This window comes from Stylophora pistillata, chromosome 1 (genome assembly GCF_964205215.1).
Source record: "Stylophora pistillata chromosome 1, jaStyPist1.2, whole genome shotgun sequence".
In the NCBI taxonomy this organism is placed as follows: Eukaryota; Metazoa; Cnidaria; class Anthozoa; order Scleractinia; family Pocilloporidae; genus Stylophora; species Stylophora pistillata.
Genome location: NC_142519.1, coordinates 42,896,580 through 42,914,376, shown reverse-complemented (window position 1 = coordinate 42,914,376; position 17,797 = coordinate 42,896,580). Strand labels below are relative to the sequence as shown.

Below are 17,797 nucleotides of genomic sequence, written 5' to 3'. Positions count from 1 at the left end.
TATTTCTACTACTTTCAGCAAGGAGTGCTCCAGTATTAAATACAAAAATCACAGACATGTTTGGGTTAGCTAACCGTGGGAACTTCCAAAACAGGATGTTCAGTGTGGGTAAAACTCAAGGTCAGTTTTACCAACTCAAACATGACCACCTAGCAAACTAGTTATCTTCAACCATAACAAGGGATTAAAATGTCTAGCACGGTAAGTGCTGAGCCAAGTTCAAACACACACTAAAAATAAATCATCAAAACTATAGATTCATCAAAATAGCACGTAGGGGCGAAAAGGCGAGACTTAATAAAACAAAAGCTAAACCTAAAAATGCTTGAAATATCGAGCCTTGAAAACGCTCTACAACACATACGTCGAATAATTAACAACGCTATTATCGAGTCTTCAGATCTCAAAGAACAAAAAACAATCAAGAGGTAAGAAACGGCCATTTTCAAAATCAACTCAGTAATCTGGCTGCAAACCATTAATTCGCGAAAACCACATCGAGTAGTTCACAAACAGCTGCTACTCTGACCATAGAAAAAAAAGATTATTATTTGCGTCAACAAATAAAATGTTATTTGTAGCATCTAAATGTTCAGGCAGATCATATTTGGACTTACAAAGCGTAGTCAATGTTGTTATTTCATAATGATGTACCTTGTACTGGTTGAGATAAAAATGATATGGTTTTTGAAACACTTTTTTCCCTTAACTGAAGGTGCCAGTGGCACCCGGGCGATGGAATTTCAATGCAGCCGATATCTCCGTGCTGGTAAAGGAAATCTGAAGAGAAAATTCACTCCAGAACAGGGCCCCTCTTCGCATATTTTCAAACTCAAACACAAACACGAACAATTCACGGAAAGACAATATGAAAGCAATTATTCTTTGGACAATGCTGTGACGTAGTCTTAGATTGAGCATCAAACCATATAAGCCAGAGAGATTAAGTTAAAGAAGTTATACGCAAATGAATGAGGGTGTTACATGAAAAGACGACCCAGAGATCGTGAAGTAATGATATTGATTTATTCATAAATCAAAACCTTTTTGGTTTAAAATCCGACAATAGATCAAAGGCCTCAGTTGAGAGGAATAGCTCGGGCAATCCAGGAAGGAGTTTCTTAATTATTGTTGAAATGAATATGTGAATTAACAGTTTTTCAACCTTCTTCTTAGCCACTGCTAAATTAACGACGCCGATTTCCCAGACACCATCTTTGCGCCCTGAGGAAAAAAAAAAAAAAAATTAGTCACAAGTTTAATAGCCCTGTGGCATGTATATTGATCTCCTACTCTACTGTACTCGTGCAAGTCGATGGGGCGAGTATTCTCGTTTTATTTCTTCCTTCTCCTCTAGGCAAAAACATACTGTGGCCCATAGACGACAGGCTATCCACTTTTTAAATTCAATTTTATCGCGCTATAAATCTCATTTATCGCTCGATAAAAGCAAAAAATCGTGCGAGAAATCGAAATCATATCGTGATATGTGAAAAACTATGGCGCGATAAATTCTAAATTATCGCGCGGTCGATTCTTTATGGGCATCTGACGACCCTGTGATACGTGTTATTGACCACGCTTGAGGTCAAGATGACTGGATGTTGGCCCAGTTCTTAATCAGCGTTTTTATGCACTGAGACGAGGTTGAGGTCCATAAAAACGAAATAAAAGAACGAGGATAATATCCAGCCATCTTGACCGAACAAGCTTGGTCAATAAAGGATTCAGTATATGGAAAAAATATTTCGCTTTGAAAATTACTAAGAGTAAATAATGACTTGTTTATTTCGAGAGCCGGGAAAGAAAGCCAACTGTGTTTGTGGCACAGTGTGCCCACGAGGCTCGTTTAATTCTAACTTTGTTTTGATTGTTTCTTCTGCTACTTATAGCGACCTCGTCGCCAACACTGTCAAAAAGTTACAAACTCTAAAGTCCGCCCCACCCACTTTTTCTCCTGCGCGGGATCAAAGCGGGCAGTCCTGAGCGGGTAAGATGGGCCCATCTTGCCCTGCCCGCTCGGGTAGCCAATCAGAACATAGGATTCGCGTCTTTTTTGCCGCTGGTGCTGCCAGCTATATAATAATTGAATAATCGCGCCATAAAGAAAAATTTATCACGCCATCTTTTAGTTCTATTGCGCGATAAAATGTAGCATGTCCTCTGTAGGCCAAGTTTTCCCTACAGTCTTTTTTAAGAAAATGGGGTCGTAAAACAAATCACCTCCGTCTCGGTTGAAAACAGCCTCCCCCCCAAAAAAACAACCTTCGTGAGCGCATTTTTCGTTTTACTGTTTTTTGGTCGTTCGAGACAGGGAGATTTTAGTCGTTTTCTTCAGCGAAAGTCCACCAATAGAGCTAAGCCCATGATCAGTCATCTTGAGCTCCGCTCTACCAGCTAACTATAGCTACAAATTAAATCCAATCTTGAACTTATTTCGAGGCAGTTTTCTCTTTCTCTCCTTCTTGGTATTTTGGAATATTCGTGCGCGACAGCGTGACCTGATCAGTTAACAAGTCACGTTTAAGAGACCTTGAACTTGACACTGGGATTGACGTGGACTCTCTTTCGGAGTTGAGTTGAGTTTTGTGACCTTTTCGCACCATGACTTTGTTGATTGTTTTGATTGAAATGCAAGACTTTTCCAAGGCTTTATTGTCATCATAGTTAATTGAGGGGACTGGTTATGAAGCTCGGCGAAGAACAAAGGACTATGACTTTGTTTACGTTTTTAAAGGTCACGTGACAATGACCGTGCACACATTTTCAAGATGGCGTCGCTTGCCTGTGCGCGTGTTCTCGAACGGTGAAAGCTTAAAGTTAATCATAGTTAATTGAGGGGACTGGTTATGAAGCTCGGCGAAGAACAAAGGAGAGAACAAAGGCGCCTGAGTTTATGTTGCTTTAGCCCGTCACGTGACATTGACCGTGCACATTCCAAAACAACATGGCGGACGTGAACGATCTCTTTTTATTCGGAGACGATTTCGATGCCATTATTGATATACTAGAGGCTGAAGAAGTTGTGCAAGAGCAATTTAGTGAAGCAGTAAATGAGGTAAGATATAACAGTGTTTGATAATTCTTTAAAAGGGCAACTTTGGACTTATAAAGCGGGTCAGTTCTAATCTCGAAATATATGTGCTTTCGTGAATAGGTCCAAAACAGCCGACTAATCTGCGACCTTTGCAAGAAAACGTACAAGAGCAAGGGAGGTCTGAAAAGGCACACATCCCTAAAGCACCAAGAAGACTCTGCGAGACAGGATGAAGAAAAAAGCGAGACTTTTACGGCTGAAATCTTGGCAAATATGGTCGACGAAGTGAAGCTCAAACTCGCTGATAACAAGGTTTTCCCAAAAGGCTTAAGGGACGAGCTTAGATCGTATGTTTTTGTAAAACTTGGGGAACAAACATTGGAATTCTGTGAACTCCGAAAGACTTATGAAGGTTTAGTTAAAAATGGAGATGCTGAAAAGTTCTACACAAAGTTCTACTCAGCTGTGCCACTGAATGCCATGAAGTATTTCGAGGGATTGTCACGAAATGCAGCTACACTGCTATCTACCAAAGTTGCTGATCGTATGTTATCATACAGTAAAGAGAAGGCTGCTACGAGTACTCCTAATTTAGAAGCTACAAATGTTCCATTATTAGAGCAAGAAATGGCTGGGCTGCAATACCTTGGAGGTTATGTGCTTCATAAGTTACATAACAAGCATGTCAATTCAAAGATCTCTAAATCAGCAGAAAGTGAACAAGCGATTTCTTTACTGAAGGCTGGGAAATGTAAAGATGAGGCTGAAAATGTTAAAGACACTCAGAAACTCATTAACTGTTTGAATCGTGGGGGTTTGTGGAGTATCACAAAAAGTGCTCAAACAATATTTTTAAGAACAGAAAACTATTTTAGGGCTGCCACAGCAAAGTCTGGCTTACAGAGTATTGACATCAACAGTATCATAATGAAGTCTATTAATGATGTTGCAACAGTTTCAGCATACAACACATTGGTGTCTGATTCTGAACTGGTCATCTGTAAGAATGTTGGCAAGGACGTATTACAAAATATTGTTAGCTTATTTGTGAGAGTACGTTCCTTTTCTTTTGCCAAAGATGTGATACAGAAACATAAAATGAAAGCAAAGCAAGTTAAGGCTAAAGCACTTCGCAAGGAAATCACGAGAGCCAGTAACGATTGTGGAAAAGAAAGACAACCTTAGATCAGTTTTAAAATTTTTGAATAATATTGAATTGTTAAAGTTGCTGTTATCTTACACGGCATGTGTTGAATGTAAATACCCTATCATGATGTATAACATAGTCAATAACTATGGACTGATCAAGCACCAAAATAATTTAATATGACAAACACAGGTTTCAAGCTTTGGATATTTTATTCTGAAACTTCAATAATATATATATATATATATATTTAACAGTTATTACTGCTACCATATAATGCAACTGGCATGTTTGTTTCTTTAACAATTACAAAGAGGCATTGACCATTCAAGTTAAACAAACCACTGAATACTGCAAATTAAGACTGAATGCTAATGCAAGTATGAAAATGCAATATTTTTGAGGCAAAATTATTGTTTCAGGCTTAATAATATACCTGCAAAAATGTCTGCATGCTAATTGGCTTAGAGCATGTCAAATAATCCCAAACAGTGCAGAAAGTTGAAATTGAGTGCAGAAAGTTGAAATTAAATTTTTGTATGTATATTATTAACAAGTAATCGCATGTTTTTTTCGTGCAATTTGGAATAAATAAGCACTCGTAAATTTTTCAAAGTCTACAAATTGCACTCGCTCGTGCAATTTTGTTAGTTAAAAATTTACTTGCGCGTAGTTATTCAAAATTGCACTCAAAATCATGCGATTACCTATACATATTTATATATTTGTAAAGCATTTTGTGTCAATAGTAATGATATCTTGCATGGTTTTAGAAAAACTACATAATTACTGTTTACCCCTTTTGGGTAGAGGGTCATTAGAAATGTTATCCCATGCTCTGTTCTTATCTTTTCGACCGCGTGTATTCCCAGACTGGCATGAAATTGCTCACTGCATCCTGATTGTGTTATCATTGTAGCCAAACATTCTGATATCAGGATTGTCACTCCTTCTGCCCAGCTTTCTTTGGTTGCCAAAATACTCCTCTGCAGGATCCTGGCAGAACCTTTCAGTTAGCACAAAGTCCATGCCTTCGTTCAACAGAAACCTTGTTGCTTCAACAACTGAATGGGTGGTTATCTTAAGGCCTTCGTGCGTCTGCCATGATAAGAACATCCTGCTTCTTGCATTCTGTGTGAAGTTCCCCGGTCTGTCTTTTGTGCTCACCTTCCAGGCACTTAGATAATCAAGGAAATCTCCCTCAAGCCACAGAAATCTTGGGTCATCAATGGATGTGTATGGTGCAAGGAGTGGCTTTCTCTTTCTCAGATGCTCGGTAGTACTGCGAACATTAAGGCAATCGAAGAATTGATCCATCATCTTACACAATCTTGCAGTCGCCGCTGTATCAGGGGTGCTGTAGGCCGTCATCACTGCTGCCACTGTTGCGCTTAGAACCTGAGCAGCCAAATTGACTCGCATGCAAGAGTAGGAGCTGAGTTTGATGTGCTCGTAGGTGATCTTGGGTAAAAGCTTCAACCCATTCTCTGCATCTTGGTAGTACAGTTGTGCTATGTGCTGCCATAAAACATATAGGCCATCATTCCACATATACCTAGGGAAACCAAATAAATAGCAATCAGTCAAAAAGTGACATAAAAATTATTTTATATCTTACAAAATAATATATGCTTTAATAAAAATAAAATAATAAATATAAAAAATAGAGTAGAAAAATATATGTGAATTTTCTGACTCATCTTTTTCAGAGCATCTGAGAATTTTTAGTGTTATATATACAGTCAAACCCCTATTAAGCGGCCACCCCCTGTTAAGCGGCCAGTTATCAAAGTCCCAAATTTGTTGTCAGTATAATACTGTAAATGAAACCCCTATTAAGCGGCCAACCCTATTAAGCAGCCACTTGACAGGTCCCCGAAGGTGGCCGCTTAATAGGGGTTCGACTGTATTTTCATTCAAATTCAAATGTAGCTGGAATGGAATGTTGGCACATTAATAACAATGGATGACATCAGCATGAACAGCCCTTTAAGTCATGATATTATTATAATTACCTAGAACATTTTCCAGAACCAGAATGGTGTAGACAATTTCTTGTGGTCTTCATGAGATGAGGAGCATCTGAGAAGAAATAGATGTATCTGTGCGGAGCATACAAGTTGGTCGTACGGTAGCAAACATCTTTCCCAGCATTGCCATCCAGATCTTCATGCATTCTATAGAACCTTCTGTTAGGAGATGCGCCATCAGAAGTTGTGCCAATCACCCACAGGTTACATGTCATCTCCAGTATGCCTACAGCTTCCCAGAAGAGTGGCATCAACTGGTCAGCTGTAACACCATTAGTAGCAAAGTATGCAAGGTTAAACTTCAACTGTGTGCAGACCCCTCTGATGAGGAAAGCCAGAGCATATGTTGCAAGCTCATCAACTTTCTTTAAAAATCCAAAGTTAACATCTGGGTCGCCAAGGTCAACATAACCGATGAGTTCTCCTGTAACTTTGTCGAACACTAGATTGGACATGACCTTCATTTCGTCAAATAACAACACAACATACCGCTGAACATCAAAGTAGGAGTCTGTCTGGCCTTTCAGCTCCTCGATCACATTCTCATTAAATCCCCTTGTAGGTCTGATACAGTTGCGGTAGTCCTTGAGGGTACGCTGGCTCGGTAGAACGAGGATTTTACTTCTGCGTAGTTCTTCGTAGCAGGATGGCGACTTTGCAGCAAGAGATAAACAGTAGCGGATTATCATCAGATGATACCTCACACCAGTAGGGCTGCTCGAAAACAATTTCTTCTGTTGTTGCCAAAAGAGATTCATAAAAGGAGTAACATCTGATTTCCCAAGAATAGTGGCAAAATCATCACTCAACTCAGGGTCAACCTCTACACTTGATTTAGTAAGTTCAGTTCTCATTTCGTCCAGTTGCCGTTCAAGATCTGCACATCTTAGCCTCTGATTCTGCAGGGTCAGTTTAATACGCTCTGGTGCAGTTTTCGACACTGGAGCCTTGATGTGTGCAGGTTCTGCTAGCTTTTGTTGCTTTGCTTTCTTTGATAGGTCACTAGCATGGAGATATTGCGAACAGCTGCTGCAATACTGCTCATCAGCATGACACAGAACAGAACAACCACGAGACCTCCAGTATTGCTTGCTTGGAAACGAATCCAAGTTGTTGTCTTCTTTGTCAATGGACAAGGGATCCACAACCCTGGGAATTATATGGGGCAACACATTTCCAGTAAATACATTCGTCTCTACTCCAGGGCAAATCAAACAACGTTCCACATGTTTCACAAGGTCCGATGCTGTAATGTTGTTTATGGACCTAAAGTTTTTAGTGTAAAGTTCATGGTCTTCAGGTAGTAGCCATCCGTAAACAAGAATAGTAAAACCGAGGCTGTCATCGATTACTATTTCGAGCTCTGGAATCTGTAACGAAGGCAGAATTTTCTTTAAGACAATCCTGTCCTCGAGTTCTTGTTGAGTCCACTCACTGAGAGTTTTGAGGGACTTGACACGTTTACACAGGTCTCTAAAATTCTTGTAGTATCTGGAACAACTAGTAGTCTCCTCGACAGTCACTACAACTTTTGGCGGCCTTCGAGTCGTCTTGTCCGTTTCGTGGCTTCTCTTTGGCATGTTCCGAACAGGTAGAGCCCCAAACATTGGTTTCTTCTTTACTTTAAGCTTTCACCGTTCGAGAACACGCGCACAGGCAAGCGACCAATGTTTGGGGCTCTACCTGTTCGGAACATGCCAAAGAGAAGCCACGAAACGGACAAGACGACTCGAAGGCCGCCAAAAGTTGTAGTGACTGTCGAGGAGACTACTAGTTGTTCCAGATACTACAAGAATTTTAGAGACCTGTGTAAACGTGTCAAGTCCCTCAAAACTCTCAGTGAGTGGACTCAACAAGAACTCGAGGACAGGATTGTCTTAAAGAAAATTCTGCCTTCGTTACAGATTCCAGAGCTCGAAATAGTAATCGATGACAGCCTCGGTTTTACTATTCTTGTTTACGGATGGCTACTACCTGAAGACCATGAACTTTACACTAAAAACTTTAGGTCCATAAACAACATTACAGCATCGGACCTTGTGAAACATGTGGAACGTTGTTTGATTTGCCCTGGAGTAGAGACGAATGTATTTACTGGAAATGTGTTGCCCCATATAATTCCCAGGGTTGTGGATCCCTTGTCCATTGACAGAGAAGACAACAACTTGGATTCGTTTCCAAGCAAGCAATACTGGAGGTCTCGTGGTTGTTCTGTTCTGTGTCATGCCATAGTTAATCGAGGGGACTGGTTAGGAAGGCCGGCGAACTTCAAAGGACCGGCTTATTGTTTACGATTTTAGGTTGAATTGCACCGTTACGTCATGATACGTCACGAGTACCGTGCATCGCTATCGTTGTCACAGTAAACAAACATGGCGTCTGGCATCGAAGACTTTACATTCGAAGAAGATTTCGATGCTATTATGGCAGTTTTAGAAGAAGATGAGAATTTGGAAGAACAGTTTCATGAAGCTGTACAGGAGGTGCGTGTTAAAAGCTAAAAGTTAGTCCTATTCAGTCATTTTATTCGCGGTTTGTGGCTAGAAAAAGCTCAGTGTAGTTGGCTTGAGATCGATCAGTGTTCGGTATTGTGTATCTGTTTCCAGAGCTCCAGAAGAAAAATTAGATTTCTTTTGGATTCTTTTAGAATCGCTAAGGGTTTAAGAAGAGTTATAGTAGCAATATTGGTATAAACTGATTTCAAACTGTTGGCGATTTTATCAAGTTTGATCAACTAAATGTTCCTTACATTCTAGGTCCAAAGGCAAGACGTAGCTTGCAGTATATGTCAAAAAGTTTGTAAAAGTAAACGAGGTCTAAGCAGACACACGACTATTAAACACAAAGATAACAACCAAGATCCCGAAAAAGATGTACAAGAGGAAAAATCAAGGCAAAGAATAGCATTTACAAGCGACGTTTTGAACGATCTGGTGAACAACGTGAAAACGACAATAAGCAAAAGAAAAGTGTTTACAAAAGCAATGCGAGATGAAATATCATCATTCCAGTTTAACATTTGCGAAGGATCGAAAGAGTTTGAAGAGATACGGACTATTTTTGATGGCTTTACGAAGAATGGAAACGCTGACAAGTTTTACTCCAAGTATTACGCGACCATATCATTACATGCTACAAAATACTTCCCGAGTCTGTCCAGTAATTCAGCAACATTGTTATCAACTAAACTTGCTGATCGACTCCTGGCCTACTACAAAGAATCTCTTTCTCCTGTAAATGATAACGAAGTTGAAAAGGCTTTAAAGGAAAAATAGATTGCTGGTCTACAATATCTAGGAGGCTATGTCTTGCAAAATCTGCACAATAAACACAGAGCATCTAAGAATTGGAAATCAACAGAAAGTCAACAGGCTACATCTTTATTAAATGCATGCAAAGAAGAATCAAAGACTATCACTGAATCGCAGAAACTTATCTCTTCCTTAAGCCGTGGAGGGCTGTGGAATCCAACGAAAAAAGCCCAGAAAATATTTTTGAGGGCAAAACATCATTTTAGAAACAATTGTAAAACTGACCATAGATCTATCAACATTGAAGCTGTAATTGAGAAATGTTGCAAAGATACAGATGTAGTTGCTTTCTTCAATGAAATTGTATCTGAATCCTCACTGGAGATTGATAGCAGAATTAGTAAAGATATGCTGCACAGTATTATCACCTTATACTTTCGTGTACGCTCATTTTCATTTGCAAGAGATGTAATTCAGAAGCACAAGATCAAACAGAAGCAGGTGAAAGCTAAGTCCCTGAGAAAGGAAATTAAAAGGGCAAGTGGAGGAAAGGATGATAGAGAACCCTAGAATCAAAGACAGCATAAAATGCATCAAATGGCAATTTTATTTATAGGGTCAATGTTCTGGTTTATGTTAGCAGAAGTCAGTCATCTAGATGTCAACAAATTATGTATACTTAAAATGTATGAGGTGGTTTGCAAACACCTTTGAAGCAATCAATGTATTTATTAATGTCAATGTTCTGGTTTACTTTAGCTTCTATAGAACACTAAAATTCTAACTTAGAAGTCAGCCCTATCTAGATGACAACAAGTTGTATACAATATTATATAATTATATATATATATATATAAAGTGGTTTGCAAACATCTGTGAATCAATATTCAAGTCATTTACAAGACAATGTTGCAGTTGATAACATGGTGAATAATATTTGAGTTCAGTTCTGGTTGTTCAATCCCAGGACAAATAATGAAGGACTCTGTTAGTTTTCTGGCCAATTCATTCAAGGTAACATTTCTCATTGATCTATAATACTTCGTATAAAGTATGTGGTCATCTGGTAGTAACCAACCATAAACTAAAATGGTGAACCCAAGACTGTCATCGACCACCAACTCCAGTTGTGGTAAGCAAACAGAGGACTCATTTCACTTTCTGAACACCATTCTGTCTTCTTTGGCCTGAGTACACCACTCTTGTATAATCTTCAATGACTGGGCTCTTTTACAGAATTCATGGAAGCTTTTATAGCAATGTCTCTTTTCGGTCAAAATATCAGAAACTTCGAAGTCTTCCTTTACAATTGATCTCAAAGGCCTGGGAGTTGGTGGTTGTTTTTGAAAGCTCTTCTGTGGGGGGGAGGGAGGAAATTCAGTTTGAGGGGAATTAAAAGTGTCTTTTTGAAAGGTCTCATTGGGAAGGAGAACAGTTGTCCAAGGCACGACAAAGTTTTCTGTGGCAACTTCCTTCTCAATGCAAACTGAGGTGTCATATTCTCTCAAATTTTTCTTCTCCAAACTTCGGCCTTTTCTTTGTCATTTTCTCTGATACGGCTGAGAGATAAAGTTTAAGATATATGTTAACGTTTTTATCAAGAATTCAACTGAGTTACATAGTAGATTTCGCATGTTTTGGCGGGCCGTTTACTAATAAGCACACCGCGAAATCGCTGGAATTATACACACACACTTATTTCGATGTCATTTTCATGAAAATGCTTTTCACAAGTAAATACTTTGTCATTTTCGATCTTTCGTTGGAAGTTACTGTCCGTAACTCTGTATTTCTTGAGCTCATAGAGCCAATCTTCGCGCCATTTGCGATATGCTTCGTTCCGAGGTGCTGGAAGCTTCCATATTCCAATTCCCTTGGTTTTACGGCAAGTTCCACAGCCAACTACGGAACAGTTATCTCCAGGCATGTTTTTTAGTTAAAATCTATGCATTTTCAGTCAAGCAAACAGTAATAAAAATAATTTAAAGTCAAAACATTTCTCTATCAACCATTTTCGAACAACGCTGCATTGTATTGTGATGCACGGTAGTCGTGACGTCACGCACCAAAAAGTTGAACAATAACCTACCCCTTTGAAGTTCGCCGGCCTTCCTAACCAGTCCCCTCGATTAACTATGGTCATGCTGATGAGCAGTATTGCAGCAGCTGTTCGCAATATCTCCATGCTAGTGACCTATCAAAGAAAGCAAAGCAACAAAAGCTAGCAGAACCTGCACACATCAAGGCTCCAGTGTCGAAAACTGCACCAGAGCGTATTAAACTGACCCTGCAGAATCAGAGGCTAAGATGTGCAGATCTTGAACGGCAACTGGACGAAATGAGAACTGAACTTACTAAATCAAGTGTAGAGGTTGACCCTGAGTTGAGTGATGATTTTGCCACTATTCTTGGGAAATCAGATGTTACTCCTTTTATGAATCTCTTTTGGCAACAACAGAAGAAATTGTTTTCGAGCAGCCCTACTGGTGTGAGGTATCATCTGATGATAATCCGCTACTGTTTATCTCTTGCTGCAAAGTCGCCATCCTGCTACGAAGAACTACGCAGAAGTAAAATCCTCGTTCTACCGAGCCAGCGTACCCTCAAGGACTACCGCAACTGTATCAGACCTACAAGGGGATTTAATGAGAATGTGATCGAGGAGCTGAAAGGCCAGACAGACTCCTACTTTGATGTTCAGCGGTATGTTGTGTTGTTATTTGACGAAATGAAGGTCATGTCCAATCTAGTGTTCGACAAAGTTACAGGAGAACTCATCGGTTATGTTGACCTTGGCGACCCAGATGTTAACTTTGGATTTTTAAAGAAAGTTGATGAGCTTGCAACATATGCTCTGGCTTTCCTCATCAGAGGGGTCTGCACACAGTTGAAGTTTAACCTTGCATACTTTGCTACTAATGGTGTTACAGCTGACCAGTTGATGCCACTCTTCTGGGAAGCTGTAGGCATACTGGAGATGACATGTAACCTGTGGGTGATTGGCACAACTTCTGATGGCGCATCTCCTAACAGAAGGTTCTATAGAATGCATGAAGATCTGGATGGCAATGCTGGGAAAGATGTTTGCTACCGTACGACCAACTTGTATGCTCCGCACAGATACATCTATTTCTTCTCAGATGCTCCTCATCTCATGAAGACCACAAGAAATTGTCTACACCATTCTGGTTCTGGAAAATGTTCTAGGTAATTATAATAATATCATGACTTAAAGGGCTGTTCATGCTGATGTCATCCATTGTTATTAATGTGCCAACATTCCATTCCAGCTACATTTGAATTTGAATGAAAATACAGTCGAACCCCTATTAAGCGGCCACCTTCGGGGACCTGTCAAGTGGCTGCTTAATAGGGTTGGCCGCTTAATAGGGGTTTCATTTACAGTATTATACTGACAACAAATTTGGGACTTTGATAACTGGCCGCTTAACAGGGGGTGGCCGCTTAATAGGGGTTTGACTGTATATATAACACTAAAAATTCTCAGATGCTCTGAAAAAGATGAGTCAGAAAATTCACATATATTTTTCTACTCTATTTTTTATATTTATTATTTTATTTTTATTAAAGCATATATTATTTTGTAAGATATAAAATAATTTTTATGTCACTTTTTGACTGATTGCTATTTATTTGGTTTCCCTAGGTATATGTGGAATGATGGCCTATATGTTTTATGGCAGCACATAGCACAACTGTACTACCAAGATGCAGAGAATGGGTTGAAGCTTTTACCCAAGATCACCTACGAGCACATCAAACTCAGCTCCTACTCTTGCATGCGAGTCAATTTGGCTGCTCAGGTTCTAAGCGCAACAGTGGCAGCAGTGATGACGGCCTACAGCACCCCTGATACAGCGGCGACTGCAAGATTGTGTAAGATGATGGATCAATTCTTCGATTGCCTTAATGTTCGCAGTACTACCGAGCATCTGAGAAAGAGAAAGCCACTCCTTGCACCATACACATCCATTGATGACCCAAGATTTCTGTGGCTTGAGGGAGATTTCCTTGATTATCTAAGTGCCTGGAAGGTGAGCACAAAAGACAGACCGGGGAACTTCACACAGAATGCAAGAAGCAGGATGTTCTTATCATGGCAGACGCACGAAGGCCTTAAGATAACCACCCATTCAGTTGTTGAAGCAACAAGGTTTCTGTTGAACGAAGGCATGGACTTTGTGCTAACTGAAAGGTTCTGCCAGGATCCTGCAGAGGAGTATTTTGGCAACCAAAGAAAGCTGGGCAGAAGGAGTGACAATCCTGATATCAGAATGTTTGGCTACAATGATAACACAATCAGGATGCAGTGAGCAATTTCATGCCAGTCTGGGAATACACGCGGTCGAAAAGATAAGAACAGAGCATGGGATAACATTTCTAATGACCCTCTACCCAAAAGGGGTAAACAGTAATTATGTAGTTTTTCTAAAACCATGCAAGATATCATTACTATTGACACAAAATGCTTTACAAATATATAAATATGTATAGGTAATCGCATGATTTTGAGTGCAATTTTGAATAACTACGCGCAAGTAAATTTTTAACTAACAAAATTGCACGAGCGAGTGCAATTTGTAGACTTTGAAAAATTTACGAGTGCTTATTTATTCCAAATTGCACGAAAAAAACATGCGATTACTTGTTAATAATATACATACAAAAATTTAATTTCAACTTTCTGCACTCAATTTCAACTTTCTGCACTGTTTGGGATTATTTGACATACTCTAAGCCAATTAGCATGCAGACATTTTTGCAGGTATATTATTAAGCCTGAAACAATAATTTTGCCTCAAAAATATTGCATTTTCATACTTGCATTAGCATTCAGTCTTAATTTGCAGTATTCAGTGGTTTGTTTAACTTGAATGGTCAATGCCTCTTTGTAATTGTTAAAGAAACAAACATGCCAGTTGCATTATATGGTAGCAGTAATAACTGTTAAATATATATATATATATATATATTATTGAAGATTCAGAATAAAATATCCAAAGCTTGAAACCTGTGTTTGTCATATTAAATTATTTTGGTGCTTGATCAGTCCATAGTTATTGACTATGTTATACATCATGATAGGGTATTTACATTCAACACATGCCGTGTAAGATAACAGCAACTTTAACAATTCAATATTATTCAAAAATTTTAAAACTGATCTAAGGTTGTCTTTCTTTTCCACAATCGTTACTGGCTCTCGTGATTTCCTTGCGAAGTGCTTTAGCCTTAACTTGCTTTGCTTTCATTTTATGTTTCTGTATCACATCTTTGGCAAAAGAAAAGGAACGTACTCTCACAAATAAGCTAACAATATTTTGTAATACGTCCTTGCCAACATTCTTACAGATAACCAGTTCAGAATCAGACACCAATGTGTTGTATGCTGAAACTGTTGCAACATCATTAATAGACTTCATTATGATACTGTTGATGTCAATACTCTGTAAGCCAGACTTTGCTGTGGCAGCCCTAAAATAGTTTTCTGTTCTTAAAAATATTGTTTGAGCACTTTTTGTGATACTCCACAAACCCCCACGATTCAAACAGTTAATGAGTTTCTGAGTGTCTTTAACATTTTCAGCCTCATCTTTACATTTCCCAGCCTTCAGTAAAGAAATCGCTTGTTCACTTTCTGCTGATTTAGAGATCTTTGAATTGACATGCTTGTTATGTAACTTATGAAGCACATAACCTCCAAGGTATTGCAGCCCAGCCATTTCTTGCTCTAATAATGGAACATTTGTAGCTTCTAAATTAGGAGTACTCGTAGCAGCCTTCTCTTTACTGTATGATAACATACGATCAGCAACTTTGGTAGATAGCAGTGTAGCTGCATTTCGTGACAATCCCTCGAAATACTTCATGGCATTCAGTGGCACAGCTGAGTAGAACTTTGTGTAGAACTTTTCAGCATCTCCATTTTTAACTAAACCTTCATAAGTCTTTCGGAGTTCACAGAATTCCAATGTTTGTTCCCCAAGTTTTACAAAAACATACGATCTAAGCTCGTCCCTTAAGCCTTTTGGGAAAACCTTGTTATCAGCGAGTTTGAGCTTCACTTCGTCGACCATATTTGCCAAGATTTCAGCCGTAAAAGTCTCGCTTTTCTCTTCATCCTGTCTCGCAGAGTCTTCTTGGTGCTTTAGGGATGTGTGCCTTTTCAGACCTCCCTTGCTCTTGTACGTTTTCTTGCAAAGGTCGCAGATTAGTCGGCTGTTTTGGACCTATTCACGAAAGCACATATATTTCGAGATTAGAACTGACCCGCTTTATAAGTCCAAAGTTGCCCTTATAAAGAATTATCAAACACTGTTATATCTTACCTCATTTACTGCTTCACTAAATTGCTCTTGCACAACTTCTTCAGCCTCTAGTATATCAATAATGGCATCGAAATCGTCTCCGAATAAAAAGAGATCGTTCACGTCCGCCATGTTGTTTTGGAATGTGCACGGTCAATGTCACGTGACGGGCTAAAGCAACATAAACTCAGGCGCCTTTGTTCTCTCCTTTGTTCTTCGCCGAGCTTCATAACCAGTCCCCTCAATTAACTATGTTATCATTCAAATACTTACGGAACGTAAACATATATTTCATTTTTGTTGGAGGAGTTTACACTGTAGCCTCTCTATCAGAAAAAGCCGGATTTCTTATTTCACGTTAATTTTCCTATAGAAACAAAGTTTAGTAATCATAGAAATTAAAAAGAAAATGACTAGCGAGGTAGCAGGAGCGTGGGTAGTGCTTTATGTAATCCATGTAAAATCTTTTGGCAGATGACTACGCTAATAAAAAACCTCATTAACCACACGTGCCTGACTGTCGATAGAGCTTGTCAACAGTCCCCTAACGGCAGTTGGAATTAACTCCGAATGAAGTAGCTTGTAAGGGAGTGGTAAGGAAGGGGGAGCGCCCTCTTCCTTACCCATTCCCCGTCATCGCTGTTTTTCCTCCCGCTTTCCTTTTCGTACCGTCTTCGACTTAAGAGCCTGTTCAGATGCTACTGTCGATCTGGCAAATGTTAGAGATTTTCTTCAAAAAATTAAATTACTTCAAGAGACTGGCACTATCTTTTCGCAACCTCCACTTATTTCATTCAAACGCGACAAAAACATAGGCAATTTTTTGGTCAGAAGTTCATTCCAAACTAATGACCAACCCGGCACTTTTAAATGCGCTCGCGCACGATGCAAACCTTGTCCCTTCATTCACAACGCTGAGAAAATATCGGGACCCATGCGATCCATTAAGATCTCCGATCACTTCAAGTGCACCTCCGCCAACGTTATCTATTGCATAACTTGCACTTATTGCAAAAAGTTGTACATCGTCGAAACAGGAAGACGACTAGCTGACCGATTCCGAGAACACCTTCGCGTCGTGGAAAGGAATGACAAGGACGCATCTAAACCAGTCGCTAGACACTTTAATTTACCTAATCATTCCAAACAACATATGGCTATCTGCGGTCTTTCCTTACATTTACGCAACACGGAAAACAGCAAAACTCTTGAACAAAAGTTAATCTTTCAAATCGACACTCTTAATCCCACAGGTATCAACGAACGCTTTTCATTCCACTAATTTATTCGTGTTTTTCTCGTTGCCATGTTCCCACAAATGGCGTTGCTGCGCTTTCTGCATATAAAACCACATACAACCCACAATTCCTCCATTCGCTCTGACGAAAGGGTAACGCTCGAAACGTCAGCTTTTTCATTCGTTACGGTGGCCAATTTACTATTTCAAATTAGTTGATATAACCAATTAAGCATGAAAAAAGCCCTGCGAGGTTTAGTTCTTTTTTGTATATATAGATCAGTGATATGTGTCTAATTAAGCAGAAAAGTTATTGACTTTAATAGTGGCTCATTAGCTCACACCAACCTGCTACTCGCTTGTTTAGGCCTAGCATCTTCTGTCGTAATTTTCTGTAACGTTTCCATTTCTTCAGTCATACAGTCCACTTTGTTCTTACATTTCCCCATGGCTATTTCCTGCTTTGCCTGTTTCAGCAACACATGTTGAGTTGATTTACACATGTTCAAGAGGGAATACAACTGTTTTTCATCCTCTGTGAAAGTATTATCAATATATTACAATAAACAGTCATAGGGGCAGTTCTGTCTGTTTCGGTTGCCCAAGCTCAGAGTGTTCAGAATCGATCAACTTTCCAGAGTAATAAATGATACCAAGGGTACTGCTTTACTGCGCTCTATAATTTGTCTGTAGAACTTGTGACACTGACCTTAACAAACAACATGCAAAGGAAAAAACAGAGCAACAGAGCTCATTGATGCCGTCG

General features: G+C 39.4%; 4 protein-coding genes and 1 long non-coding RNA gene across 5 annotated transcripts; 2 read left to right on the top strand and 3 right to left on the bottom strand.

Moving 5' to 3' along the window:
• Positions 1-1,007: 1,007 nt before the first annotated feature.
• On the bottom strand, positions 1,008-17,562 carry LOC148742654 (uncharacterized). The gene is made up of 2 exons (XR_016000384.1): positions 17,380-17,562; positions 1,008-1,224 (listed from the first exon to the last, which is right to left on the bottom strand). It is a non-coding gene; the product is annotated as an uncharacterized LOC148742654 (long non-coding RNA).
• Positions 2,936-4,383, top strand: LOC148742658 (uncharacterized). The gene is made up of 2 exons (XM_088757979.1): positions 2,936-3,058; positions 3,158-4,383. Exons 1-2 carry the CDS (start codon positions 2,948-2,950, stop codon positions 4,220-4,222), a joined length of 1,176 nt encoding a protein of 391 aa, XP_088614105.1. The 5' UTR covers positions 2,936-2,947; the 3' UTR covers positions 4,223-4,383.
• Positions 4,224-11,604, bottom strand: LOC148742656 (uncharacterized). Its single transcript, XM_088757992.1, has 3 exons — positions 11,153-11,604; positions 6,200-7,842; positions 4,224-5,739 (listed from the first exon to the last, which is right to left on the bottom strand). The coding sequence occupies exons 1-3, from the start codon at positions 11,390-11,392 to the stop codon at positions 5,073-5,075; spliced, it is 2,550 nt and encodes an 849-aa protein (XP_088614118.1). The 5' UTR covers positions 11,393-11,604; the 3' UTR covers positions 4,224-5,072.
• On the top strand, positions 8,437-10,622 carry LOC148742657 (uncharacterized). Its single transcript, XM_088757988.1, has 2 exons — positions 8,437-8,697; positions 8,971-10,622. The coding sequence occupies exons 1-2, from the start codon at positions 8,587-8,589 to the stop codon at positions 9,487-9,489; spliced, it is 630 nt and encodes a 209-aa protein (XP_088614114.1). The 5' UTR covers positions 8,437-8,586; the 3' UTR covers positions 9,490-10,622.
• Positions 14,491-16,042, bottom strand: LOC148742655 (uncharacterized). The gene is made up of 2 exons (XM_088757981.1): positions 15,816-16,042; positions 14,491-15,716 (listed from the first exon to the last, which is right to left on the bottom strand). Exons 1-2 carry the CDS (start codon positions 15,924-15,926, stop codon positions 14,652-14,654), a joined length of 1,176 nt encoding a protein of 391 aa, XP_088614107.1. The 5' UTR covers positions 15,927-16,042; the 3' UTR covers positions 14,491-14,651.
• Positions 17,563-17,797: the final 235 nt, after the last annotated feature.